At 35.7% G+C, this 14,097-nt stretch overlaps 1 protein-coding gene across 9 annotated transcripts; it reads right to left on the bottom strand.

The window, feature by feature from the left end:
• Positions 1 to 308: 308 nt before the first annotated feature.
• Positions 309 to 13,207, bottom strand: LOC125657989 (ras-related protein Rab6). Of its 9 annotated transcripts, none has more exons than XM_048888979.2 (8): positions 12,971 to 13,207; positions 12,038 to 12,096; positions 10,169 to 10,222; positions 9,642 to 9,747; positions 9,378 to 9,489; positions 7,466 to 7,559; positions 6,823 to 6,886; positions 309 to 762 (listed from the first exon to the last, which is right to left on the bottom strand). In XM_048888979.2, the coding sequence occupies exons 1-8, from the start codon at positions 13,038 to 13,040 to the stop codon at positions 686 to 688; spliced, it is 636 nt and encodes a 211-aa protein (XP_048744936.1). In that variant the 5' UTR covers positions 13,041 to 13,207; the 3' UTR covers positions 309 to 685. The 9 variants fall into 9 exon arrangements, with proteins under 9 accessions (XP_048744936.1, XP_048744937.1, XP_048744940.1 ...); XM_048888980.2 differs by having other exon boundaries at positions 309 to 1,228; positions 12,971 to 13,197; XM_048888983.2 differs by having other exon boundaries at positions 309 to 1,222; positions 12,971 to 13,197.
• Between the last annotated feature and the right edge of the window lie 890 nt (positions 13,208 to 14,097).

Here is a 14,097-nt window from a genome sequence, read left to right as displayed (position 1 = left end):
CGCTGTCATGTGTACAAAATTTCTAGTAGAATAAAGTATTTACTTGCATTTATGGCATCACTTTATTATATAAACACACCGTACTAAGTAGTACAATTCAGTGCGCTGTTGATGCCATCATTGAGGATATGACAGTATTGTAGGCTGGACACGTTTGCTTTGTATATCATCAGATTCTCAATACCAAAAAAATCGGACCTGCATCCCCTGGTCGAGTTGTATTAACGTAATCTAATATTGACCACACATATTACCTCATCCTGTACGCTAATGCACACGGAGGATTAGACAAACTAATAGCAGCATTGTTTTCAATTAATGGTTAACTGCTTTATTTTGGAAAATACAACAAAGAATGTTATACGATAAAAGCATAAAACTGTATGTCTTCAAAGAATTTGTCCTGTCTAGACTGATGGATAAATAGCATTACCACTTAGCGGCTTAGTGTCCCATGGACATCACAATGATACAGAGATGGTAGTCTGAAAGACGAATAACAAAATACATAGCCCTATAGAGATCAACCAAATTCTCCACAGAAAAGAAGAGTGAACGGTCAAATTCACAGAGGAGAGACTTAATGGCGTACTCGGCCAACGAAAGATGAACCACCAGAAGAGGATTAACCACACGTGCAGCATCCGGAAGAGGCTTAACCACACGTGCAACAACCGGAAGGGGCTTAACCACACGTACAGCCACCTGACACCAGCTCCGCAGTGCCTATAGTTCTCAGGGGCATCGGTTGCAGCTCCACATCTAGCAACAGTCAAGGATTAGTTCTGAATATTCATCGTAGATTTCACATAACACACAATGCAAATGGAATTCTAGACATATCTATATTTCATAAGATGGAGACAAATATCACATGATATTCGGTGTGCATACAAAACACTGACACATTAATAGCAGTAAAAAAATCAAACAGATACACACTCTCACACTGTTTCCAAAACAGCTTCCATCGTCACATCCGACAATTCCATCATTAACGATTGCATACGGTCAAATACCAAACTAGTTAACGCGTGTAACTTATGGTTTTAAAGCGTTTGGCACAAAACACAAATATAACTTTTTGTCTGATTGGACTCTTTAAAACAACTGTTGTATATATGACGACAGTCTGCGCACGCACACTGCTTTCAGCAGGAACATCCACCCCCTTCCGGTTCTTGGCCCACGTGGTCTATGGACGACGGAAGTAGTTCTATATCTGAAGCTGTCGTCAAGGATATCATAATATTTCAACATTAACATTAATTTGGGGGTATTTTACTCCATGCAGGAATTTAAAATCGACAATAAAATGTATTCTCAACGGCATGCAAAGGAAAACTCGTGTTTGATGTTCCTATCCTTTTTATTAATGGACAAATCTTGTAATGTTTATCGTTTAGGTTTGAAGGCTTGCACAATCAAGAAAGTGGTATACGATTTTATGTAATACAATGTAGTAATGTTCCTCGTGTATATATGAACTTGTGGTCATCTCTGGTCAGCTTTTTAATAGCAATTTCACCTTTGCCGTCTTGCTGATGAAGAGTACATCACATTACCCATTTCCAGTTCAGAGCAAAATCAGCAGACGACTCAATAATTTTTTTTATAACAACCCTGCTCTACGTCTTATACTACCCATGTGAATTTCACATTTCTCTCATGAAATTTTTATGACACTCATGTGAATATGAACATCTATTCCATCTGGTCAACATGTGCAACGCAAATTTTCCATTACAAAGTCCATGCTCTTGGGAAAACTTAATCAATGCCAGTTCCATGAAACCAGAAATATGTATGGCTTTCATGGTAAGTATATTGAGGCGTAACCAGCTAAATATGTGAAGGGTCACATAGGTCATCTTGTAGTTCTGACCCAAATGTACAACAGCACTATTTCCACTTTTATTTAAGGAGGTGTGCTACACCAGAGAAATTTGATGTAGATGAAAAGAGGAGGATATGTACAATATTTTGAAGTTGAAAATTTTCAAATTCACTTTATTTTGTCAAAAAATGCAGTTTTAGTAGAAGATATTCTGAAGAAAAAAATTAAAATCCCTGCTAGACTCGAACCTGCGACCTACAGTTCACCAATAGGTACGCTAACCTACTCGGCTAGGTATTTACACTGTAAATTGAAAAGGAAAAGTCAAATATTGCTGATATTGATTTTTTCCTCCATGTTTTTAATGGAAGTCAGTCATGATGACGATGTAGAGTACATCCTTAAACAATAAAATGCTGTCTTTGTTGTTTCATCGGGTGATGAAGGTAGCTAGCACTGCAGAAACAAGAGGCCCATGGGCCACATCGCTCACCTGAGTCACCTTGGTCCATATCAGAAGATTTTCCATATCTATTTGCATGTAAAACCGTAGTCCCTATTATGGCCCCAAACCTACCCCTGGAGGCCATGGTTTTTGAATCTACACTATGTCAGAAAGCTTTCATGTAAATATGAACTTCTTTGGCCCAATGGTTCTTGAGAAGAAGATTTTTAAAGATTTTCCCTAGATATTTGTATGTAAAACTTTGATCCCCTATTGTGGCCCCATCCGACCCCCGGGGGCCATGATTTTAACAATTTAGAATCTGCACTACCTAATAAAGCTTATCTATAAATTTCATCTTTTCTGGCACAGTGGTTCTTGAGAAGATTTTTTAATGACCCTACCCTATTTTTACCTTTTCTTGATTATCTCCCCTTGGAAGGTGGCCTGGCCCTTTATTTTAACAATTTAGAATTCCCTTTACCTAAGGATGTTTTGTGCCAACTTTGGTTGAAATTGGCCCAGTGGTTGTTGAGAAGAAGTTGAAAATGTGAAAAGTTTACAGACAGACGGACGGACGGACGCCGGAATACGGGTGATCAGAAAAGCTCACTTGAGCTTTCAGCTCAGGTGAGCTAAAAAATATTACGTAACCCGCGTACTACCTTCATCGCCCAACGAAACAACAAAGAAATCCATTTTATTGTTTACATTTTTATGCTTTTCAAAAAATATAAACTAGATTCAAAAACTAGATAAAATATCACATGGTTGACCCATTCATTGCGTTAGAGCCAATGTACCCTTTGACCTTGATGACGTTCCACATTTTGGTAATGATTACAGACAGGTGGTACTAAAAACCAGATCGAACTAGTTAGCAAGAAACATACATTCATTGTCGCAGATGAAAGCAATTTCAATAGAAATATGAGAAAAGATTCGGTGAATGTAAATATTACCAATGGAATCAATTGCAGCCCAATTCAAAAACTTTCGTCTTCGTCTATCGTAGCATAACCTTCTGATCAAAAGCCAGCTAGTATATATATCTGTAAGATTAATGACTGCTCTCAGCCACAAATATTCCATAGCCAACAATGAAAGCCTACAATTAGCGTCTTCATCGAGAAATTATTGCCCGAGAACGGAGTGCGACATGTACATATATTAATAAAATACTTCATCTTTGTTAAAACAAGGCTATCTATAACCCCACCCCGTCCCCAAATCTAATTCAAAGCACTCAAATTGTTTTTCACCCTCGACATGAAAGACAGGAGTAGGGCGATACTGCTTTTATACCCATTCTTGTTATATTTCATCATGTAAAACGTCATGGGGTTACAAATGTAAGTCAGGTTAAGTCAAGGTCATATCAAGTGAAATTATAGCGAGTCTTTTGAATCGCACAAACACATCTTGTTAAAAAGCTTCCCGTGCTGTTAAGGACTTGGATCTACTCAACAAAAAACTTTAGTGTATCATCAACATTAATCTGCAACAACCACATGAAAACATAATTTAATAATTTCAGTAATTTTTCAGTTGATCACAAGCATACACAACATACATGCTAAAAATGCAATCATACAAAACAAATATATGTATTAAATAAACGCATTAAAATCAAAACTGATGCTTAGGACGTTAATGAAAAGTGATAAATGCATAGATAACGATAGTGCATTTAATATATGTTCTGAATTCATTCACAGAATTTACATGAACGTGGACAATATTCAGATTCGCATCCCCCTATAGTACCATCAACACGATTCTGATTATCAATTACATAATACCCATCTACCATTGCTTTAACAGCAATTAAACAATTGTTTAACAGATAAAAAATATTCTTTTATATATGTCAAATACTGTAAATTTAACTAACAAAAAAATAAACAATAAGAATTCTCCTGAAGGGATACTGAATTATCATTGTTTTATTAATTCCAGCTGCTGGTGGTGACAAAATAATGAAACACAAACTAAAATGAAGCACAAAAAAAAAACTTAGGGAGCTTTGTCATATACTTCCAATCTGATGAGAAAATTCTGCTTTAGGCATACAGCAAAATTAGAGGGATATTCTCATTGTTACATTTCTTTCAGCTGATGGTGGTGACAAAATTAATGCCACACAAACTAAAGTGAAGCAAATTACTTGAGGGAGCATTGTCAATACTTCCAAATTAATGAAAAAATAAACACATACATTTATAATTCAAATATCACTGCAGGAAAAGAGATGGTTGCTTCTGTATTTCTTTTGTGTAATCATAAGTTACTATGTAATCATAAGTTACTATGTAATCATAAGTTACCATGCTGGTGGCACTATTAACAGAATTTGATCACTGTTTTTAACATGCAAGGAAGAAATGGTTGTATACATCACAGGCATAACATATACAGGCAGTATTATGGAAAAAGAGTATGTACTATTTTTTCTTCACATAACAGCACCTATTACAAAATTTCATTATAACAACTTAGCAGAATATCGGAGGGTCTGTTTAAATAGTCTGTCTAGTCTCTCCATTTAGCGGGGTTTTCCCGACTGAATTCCTTTGTCACATACACAGTTATCCTCCCCTGCCCAGTAACTACACCCACAGCACTAAGGTCTGGCCTCAGCACGAACACCCGCCTTCTTTGTGCTCCGGTTCTGTGGGGCCAGTGTCCTTCAGTTTAACCTCCGTCACTACGGTAACAGGTTAAGGAAACAAAAAAGATAAACAAAAGATATATAAGCGTTCAAAACAAATAGTCCACAACATCTGACCGAGGTTTCTACATGTTTATCTCCAACAGTTTCTCCAATGATCTTGTAATATCAATTCTTTCTTTTATAATCTGCAATCTTTATCATGCCACACTGTAGTGGGACATGCAAATCTGGGTACCCTTAACCAAAAGCCTTTATAGAAATATTGAGCAAAATTTTGTAACACACTACAGTACTTTTATAAAATAATTCTTTTGTGGAACATAAATACCCCTCGAGTTTGAAGTTTTATATTTATTTTCAAAGGGTGTTAAACTTCTTCCCAACAATTCAAGATATCACTAAACTTCTTTAAATTTCAGAATTTGGTTTGATCTAGCGCATGCACAATCTAGTTTTATGAATGTGTTGCATATAATCAGGCATTTGATGATCTAATACAGTAGAATATTCAATTTCCATGGGGTCATATTTGCATGATTTTCAGAAAAATAAGCATGATTTGGTGGTGAAGTTTCTTCTTTACAGAATTTTAATACATAGTTAAGTGTATACCATGAAAACAAAGGAAATTAAAATCCCATGAAAATTTGATATTCTACCATATCTATGGATGTTCATGAAAATGGCCATGCATAATGAAAACAAAGCAACTGCATGCAAGATTGCAAACCATTACAACAACAAAGTATATTTTTCATTCACCGATGTCTCCAGCAGTGATTAAATCAACTGTTCGTTTGGTGCTTCAGTTCTTAACCACAAGTGATTTTGAATTCTTGTAAGATGCAATCCATGTCCGCTGTAATGCACTACAAATAATCTATTCTTATTTCCATATGAAAAAATTATTTCCCCAAAATAACATTCCACCATCAGGCATTGACGTTTTTCAGCAATGTTTAAGATTCTCATTTCAAATCCCTTCTATAATTGCTTTCACAAGATCAAATATGCAGCACTTCTTTTAATGCATTAAAATACAGACATCCAACTTTCTCAACCAATTTCTGAAAATCCTTTGTTTCACAACTACTGTAAATGTATTACATTTGGCTGTGTATTCTATCTAGCGCCTTTGGCGGAATGCAGCTTCCGCTAAATTTAGTACATCGCTAAATGCCATCCGTAAATCTAGATGTTTAAAGTAATTCAGGAATGCGCTAAATCAAATCTACGCTAACTTGTTGAAAAAACGATTTCTGCCAAATATCGTACACGCCAAATATAATACGTTTACAGTAATTTGTATTTGATATTTTGTTCAAGGCTTTTATGTAGCCTGTCCTTCAGCTGTTTTTTTGTTCTGTTTTTTTTAAATATATTTTTTAACATTGAAATTTCTCTCTGTTTATATCATACACATGCTTATTGCTTAAACCTTCCTGACTTACTGGATGCCTAATCATTGGAGGTGTATAATGATAAAAATATAGAGTAGCTACTGGATGGATATCAAATGTGAAAGTAGTTTAAACTGAGATCCAACACAGCATATGAAACCAGCAGGACTCCTCCAGCACCAAACAATACCTACCCTGAAGCACCTGAATGACCAATGATTAATGCCAAGGACCCAATCTCAACAGTACCTACCTTTAAACACTTGAATGGTCAACTCTAATAATAGACAGTCATTAATGCCAAAGACCCAATCTCAACAGTACCTACCTTTGAGCACCTGAATGGTCAGCTCTAATAACAGATCCAGTAATTAACATCAAGGACTCATACTACACAACACAGGTACCTACCTCTGAGCACCTACATGACTAGCTGTTATAACACAGTAATTAAAGTAAAGGATACTTTCTCCTTTCTTTGTCTCAGTTTGTTCCATTCCTGGTAATGCTGCGGCCACTCTCCTGAACAACTGTTGACAAATATACATCTCTTATTTCACAAAATCAACAAAATAGTACTCCATTATCAAATGACTGGACCTGAGTGGACCAACAGGTGAAATATTTTCCACACATCTATGCTGATAAATTGTATGCACAGTTTTTATGCATGTCATGTATGATTCCATGAATATCAAATATACAGAAGGAGAAGCAGACATATATAGCTTTGTGCATCAGTTTTATTTTCATACACAGTAACACAGAATTTTGAGAACATTTCTTAAATGAGCAATTGCAGCTTTGTTGTGAACTTGTACATGGATTTAGCAAAATGGGGTAACTTAAGATGCATTTGAAATCTTGTTTTCACACAACAGAACATCATCAATAAAATAAGACCATCACGAATACTATTTTGACCAACTACAGGACAAGAGTATAATTATACAAGTCCCTGAAAATCAAAAGGTACCTTAAAATACCCCGTAAGTACTAAAGATTGACATTCTTGACATCATGACCCACCTTTATAAATTAATACTGAAGGTTCCCAGAATATTTCCTCTATTTGACAAATTGGATTATACACAGTTTAAAATACTTGCCTGCTTGACGTTGTAACCAGCTTTTGCGCTTGTCTCAATAAACATGACACTTAGTTCTTTTGCTTTCCTCTCACCTTCCTCCGTAGTGATTTGCCTGAAATATTATAATGAAATAATCACTACAGGGAAATCACCAAAACAAACTGTGTGCACATCGAAACATAATGTTAACATAATACAATCCATCTAAAGATATATAAAAACCACACAAGGGTTCATAACAATGACTGGATACCACACAGACAAAACCACATCAAGGTTCAAGATGGCTTACTCGGGGTCACACTGGTAAACCCACAATAAGGTCAAGGTCAACAGCTTGTTTGGGGCATTACAGACAAAGCCAAAGAAGGGTTCATGACAACAGCTGATTGGTGGCCACAGGAAACTTTAGGACAACAGTTTGTTAGGGACCACAAGGGACAAAGGCCCATGGACCACATCCACATCATTCATCTGAGTTACCTTGGCCCATATGTAAAAGATTTTCTCTATATATTTGTATGTAAAACTTTGATTCCTATTGTGGCCCCAACCTATCCCCGGGGGCCATGATTTTTACAAATTTAAATCTACACTGTCAAGAAGCTTTCATGAAAAAGTAAACTTCTTTGACCCAGTGGTTCTTGAGAAGAAGATTTTTAGAGATTTTATCTGTTTTATATTTGTATGTAAAACTTTAATCCCCTATTGTGGCCCCATCCTACCCCAGGAAGTATGATTTTAACAAACATGAATCTGCACTATGTCAGGAAGCTTTCATTTAAATATAAACTTTTCTGGCCAAGTGATTCTTAACAAAAAGATTTTTAATGATTTTCCCTATAATAGTGTATTTCTATGTAAAACTTTGATCCCCTATTGTGGCCCCATCCTACCCCCTGAGTATGATTTTAACAAACTTGAATCTGCACTATGTCAGGAAGTTTTCATTTTTAAAATGTAAACTTTTCTGACCCAGTGATTCTTTAGAAGAAGATTTTTAATGAATTTACCTGTATATTTGAATGTAAAACTTGGATCCCCTATTGCGGCCCCATCCTACTCCACGGGGCCCTGATTTTAACATACCTCAATCTGCACTATGTCAGGAAGCTTTCATGTAAATTTGTAGTTTTCCAGCCCAGTGGTTCTTCAGAAGAGGATATTGAAAAGATGTTCTCTATATATTTGTATGTAAAACTTTGACCCCCTATTGTGGCCCCATCCTACCCCCAGGGGTTATGATTTTTACAAACTTGAATCTGCACTATGTCAGGAAGCTTTCATGTAAATTTGTACTTTCCTAAACCCAGCGTTTCTTGAGAAGATTTTTAAAGCTTTACCCTTTATATTTGTATGTAAAACTTTGATCCCCTATTGTGGCCCCATCCTAACCCCCAGGGTCATGATTTTTACAAACTTGAATTTCCACTACATCAGGAAGGTTTCATGTAAATTTCAGCTCTTCTGGGCCAGTGGTTCTTGAGAAGAAGATTTTTAAAACTTTTCACTATAATATAATTATGTACATGTATGTAAAACTTTGAACCCCTATTGTGCCCCCCCCCCCCCCCCCCCCCCCCCCCCCCGCGAATCATAATTTTAACAAACTTGAATCTGCACTATATCTTTCATGTAAATGTCAGTTCTTCTGGCCCAGTGGTTCTCAAGAAGATTTTTAAATGACCCCACCCTATTTTTACATTTTTGTGATTATATCCACCTTGAAGGGGGCATGGCCCTTCATTTGAACAAACTTGAAAGCCCTTCACCTAGATGACTGACCACAGGCGATCAGAAAAGCTAACGATCTTTCAGCTCAGGTGAGCTAGAAACCCTAGAAAAGTTCAAACAAACTCCTATGAGACAGAGGCTTGCTCCTGTGGCTGCCAACAAGCTGTTAATCTAACAACACTTGGGTATGTGATACCTTTTGTCTGATAGGTCTGTTTTATTTCCCACCAACATAATTATGACATCACTTCCCCTTTCCGTCCTAACATCATCAATCCATTTTGATGTTTGTTGAAAAGAGTTAGCATCTGCAAAAATAATATCAAAACCCATACAATCTCTTAATATACTGTAATCATAGACATTAGCAATCCCCAATGTTAGTCAAATAAATAATTTTCTAATTGTGAGAGGAATCCCTCATATCTACAAGTCTATCGCTATATACTACACAACTCACTAGTTATATCATAGACCACCACAGCTACAGAGGAATCCCTTATATAGCTGGGAATTAAACTTCGGAACCGCTCCTGTCCAGCTGTGTCCCATAATTGTAGTCGTATCTAAAAATACAAACAAACAAATAAAAACATGCATTCAATTTTCAGACATATCTTTTTCATGATTTAACTCTAAATTTTAGATAACAAATCTTGTTTGTACATAGAGCCATTGTTTGTAACTGCCAATATCATTGAAATTGGAATTGTATATGCCCCTCCTTTACAGTACACATGTATTGAAGTTGAAGAGGAATGGAATATACAACTTCTAATTTTATTTAGATTTGTATAACTGTCTATCAAACACAGAATATACAAAAGTCTAGATCAAACATGTTAATAATATACTGAATTGTAAATAGCACTAAGAATCCTGCCACATAATCTACAATTGAAATTGTTTAGATTTCGTATAGGAACTTAGTGAAGAATTTATCATGGACTGTGGTTTGCTTCGTTCTGGGACACAAAAAATACTTACAGTTCTGTCTTCCAGGTACATTGTTTTTGATAAAAAGTCAATTCCAATTGTTGCCTGGAAACACAAACAGTAATACATTAGAATCAGCAACAACATATCGTTCAATGAAAGGCGAAGATAACGAACAGTGATCAATCTCATACTTCTATAAGCAATACAAAATAGTATGTTGGGCAAACACAGACCCTGGACACACCAGAGGTGGGATCGGGTGCCTAGGAGGAGTAAGCATCCCCTGTTGACCGGTCACACCCGCCCGTGTCTCGTTAAATCACCAGGGTTTTTTTTGGGTTGTTTTTTTTTTTTGTGATTTGGAAAATGCGGTATGGCGAATTTCACAATGAATTAAATGTTGAGAGTATCAATTGCTGGTTTGTCTGTACAAGTTATGGGTACACTTCAAAATTTATTTGCCCATCGTTTATCATACATATGCTTACAATAAACATATCTATTATAAATTATGTAATATATTTTGTTCAACAACAAAATGCATCTGCTGTTGAATCTAAAATAAATGTTTCACCATATGATTTATCCAAAAAATCAATCTTTATTAACTATGCTGGGGTGTTTTTTTTCACAATGGAATTTAACATGTTTTGTGAATGATAATACAGTAAGGTAATTTAACATCATGTTTTGTGAATGATAATACAGTAAGGTAATTTAACATAATGTTTTGTGAATGATAGTACGATAAGGTGATTCAACATCATGTCTTCTTAAACCCTGTTACCCGTCCTATCATTCTGTCTTACACGAAAAACCTAGTTTCAAAACATATTTTGCATAATGGAACAAGTATTCAGTGACACATTTATAATATTTCCTCTAAAATTCAAAGCACTCACTTTTGTGATAATGCATCTAGCTGAAATTAAAAAATTTCTTTCCAAAAGAAAACACTAATCCTTATAAAAAAAATACCTCATCAAGTCTTTAACAAAATTATCTGATAACTAGCCTGTTTGACATTTCACCCACGATCTAAGGGAGCAACTAATTAACAGCTTCACTGCATGCCTTTGACAGTATACAATTGACACTTTAATTATAGTGTTAAATCTAAAGCAAACTAGCATGGTGTCGCGCCCTGCCCTTTTTAATTACAACATGCCCTTTATTCTCTATAAATTTTTTTAAAAAAAAAATATTTGTTAATATAAACAATTGTTCTTTATTTCACAAGGTTGATTGAAAAGTTTAAAATCAAGACAGCAGGTATTAACTTTTAAAGAGGCTAAATGATTATTCTATTACTATCATAGTATGATACAATGAAAGTGCCCCAAAATTGTCTTGCCGGGACAAAAAGTGCTCTTTTGAACATATTATATGTGTGCCCTCTTCTAGATCCTAGATTTAACACTAAATTAATAAGGACATCTATTTTGAAAACAAGGTGGCTGGTGGCAGTAAGTGAATTTGGTGTTATAGCACGAGAGTTACACAAAGAGAAAAACATTTCTGACAAAACATGGCAGCATAGTGAAAATGGCAAATTGAGTGGCAATAACTCAAGAATCAGCTGTATTTAAGCCATTGTGATATAAATTACCTTAATTATTCATAGACATTGAAATTTTTCAGTATTCAAAACTCATGACAAAATTGTTTTTTTTTTTTAAATCTTAATCACCTAAATTTGATATGTGAAATAATATGAATGTACAGCAAGATTTAAATACAGATACATTGTGATCCCAAATCTTCAGCAGATCTATCTAAAATGCAAAAAGCACATACAGACTTATCCATTGATTTTTCTAGAAGCATGCAGTAAATTTTTAATCTCTTCCCTTCCTCAATTCTTGATGGAGGCTTGGGCCTCAAAATCTCAAATTTCATTGTATCAAAGTAGCATACCTGATAGGTGTTGTCGAAACTGTCATACATAAATCTGGTGATCAGGGAGGTCTTCCCAACTAAAAATAATACTGGTAATCTCAATACAGAAAATAATACTGGTATTAAATCTCAATACAAAATGAATAGCAAGTTCAGATCAAGGGAAAAACATCAGAAAAGGAAGAATGTGTTAAGATTTCTTAAATATTTTCAAAGAAACTATCTATGGAACCTTTCAAACTTGTCATATTTAACATATGATAATTAAGCAATTTCAAACTGTAACATCACATGCCTTAACACCCCCTCAAGCCACATCGGACCCTTGAAAGTCAACACAAAAATCTTTAGGATAATATTTGGATGTTAGTAGTTACTGGGCTTTTAATACCTGAGGAATTTCATAAATAATATATGTAAAAGTGAGAGAATATTTCTCATTTACCTTACTTTACTAAATATTGACACATGGTATATGTCAATGATCATTTCATCGACATGCTTTGCTCCATCCAACAATATTAGTCGAATATATACATTCACTAGTTAAATGAAATCTATCTTAAAGAATTTTACAAGTGATTTAATAAGAAGAAAAAAAATACCTTACCTCCCATTTCACCAAATAATGACAATTTGAATTTGTTAATTCGACTCCAAGTGTTCATTTTGAATAGATTATAAACTTTCTGAGAGTTTACTCATGTCTCCACGCTGGAAGTAGGCAACGAAACACAAGCTTATGACTCACAACTAGCTCGTGTTTTGTTTACAAAACAGTGTCCTCATTAACATAGAGAATTGGGGCATCCGGAGTTGAAATATTCCAAACCCTTCTATTTCTTCTGGAGGATCGTAAAAAATGACTGTGAAGGACCCAGCCTTTCGCTGGAGACGTAGCAGGATACATGACGGGGAATATTTGACACATAAATTGACAAGTCTACTTACCACTCTGTTCTCCCAGAAAAACAAGCTTGAATTTCCTCAACGGGTTCCCAAATTCACCCGAGGAACTCATTGTAAAATTTTTAAAATGTTTTTATCACAGAATATGGCACAAAATTTACAAATAAGTCACAAATCTCATATATATTAAATTAATTATAATCAGTATTGACGTAGACACGTTTGGGAACCAATTCCTGTACAATGCGCTTGCGTACAAAATGCCGGATATCCCGTCTTAGTCATTACAGCGCTTGGAATGTTTTAGCAGCGCGAAATTTAAAAATAGTTTAAAACTCCTCTCGAGGACTTATTTTATATCATCTTCCCACGCTAAGGGTTTTCGAACCATTCTGCTTTTACACAATTTATTTCAATATGTTTTACGGTGTGACCGTGTTTGAGGGCGAAGCAAACAAATTTTGGCATTAGTATCTATCCTGATAGGGGAACCAGGGGGCTTTGCACCCGAAAGTTTCTGGGTTTTACTACTGAATGAAATTTAAAATGTTTAAATACCTATTTTTTTTTTTTCTACATCGATACAGTGTTTCTTGTCAATCTCCAAAACAAAAAGAATTCACCAAATTATTTTCTAAACTGTTTGATATATTTTTTTGTAGATACTTAATTCATAGTCTTGCTTGGGACCCTAGCTGTACGGAAATTGGAATATATATAGTGGTCCCTGCAACTCATTCCTTTGGTGTCCGGATAGGGCCATTTGCAAAAGCGTGACTGAGCGTAAGTCACAACACGCCAACAAGCTATTAACGCGCCTTTGAGCTCTCACGACAACAAGCAACGCGCTTTCGCGCAGACAAGCAACGCGCCTAGCTTAAATTCGCGCTCTCATGCCAACAAGCAATGCGCCTTTGCGCAGACAAGCAACGTGCCGTCACCCCAACAAGTAACACGCCTTCGCACCGTGTTGCTTGTTAGCGTAACGGCGCAAAGGTGCGTTGCCTGTCGGTGCGAAGGCAAGTTGTGTTATCATGAAGGCGCGTTGCTTGTTGCGCGAAAGCGCGTTGCTTGTTGGCGTGAGAGCTCGAAGGCACGTTGCAATTTGTTGGTGTGACGGTGTGTTGTGACTAAAGTTACAATGGATCTAAGGGAGATGGAGGATGTAA

Source organism: Ostrea edulis, chromosome 9, assembly GCF_947568905.1.
Source record: "Ostrea edulis chromosome 9, xbOstEdul1.1, whole genome shotgun sequence".
Taxonomy (NCBI): domain Eukaryota; kingdom Metazoa; phylum Mollusca; class Bivalvia; order Ostreida; family Ostreidae; genus Ostrea; species Ostrea edulis.
This window is presented reverse-complemented; position numbering and strand designations above follow the sequence as displayed.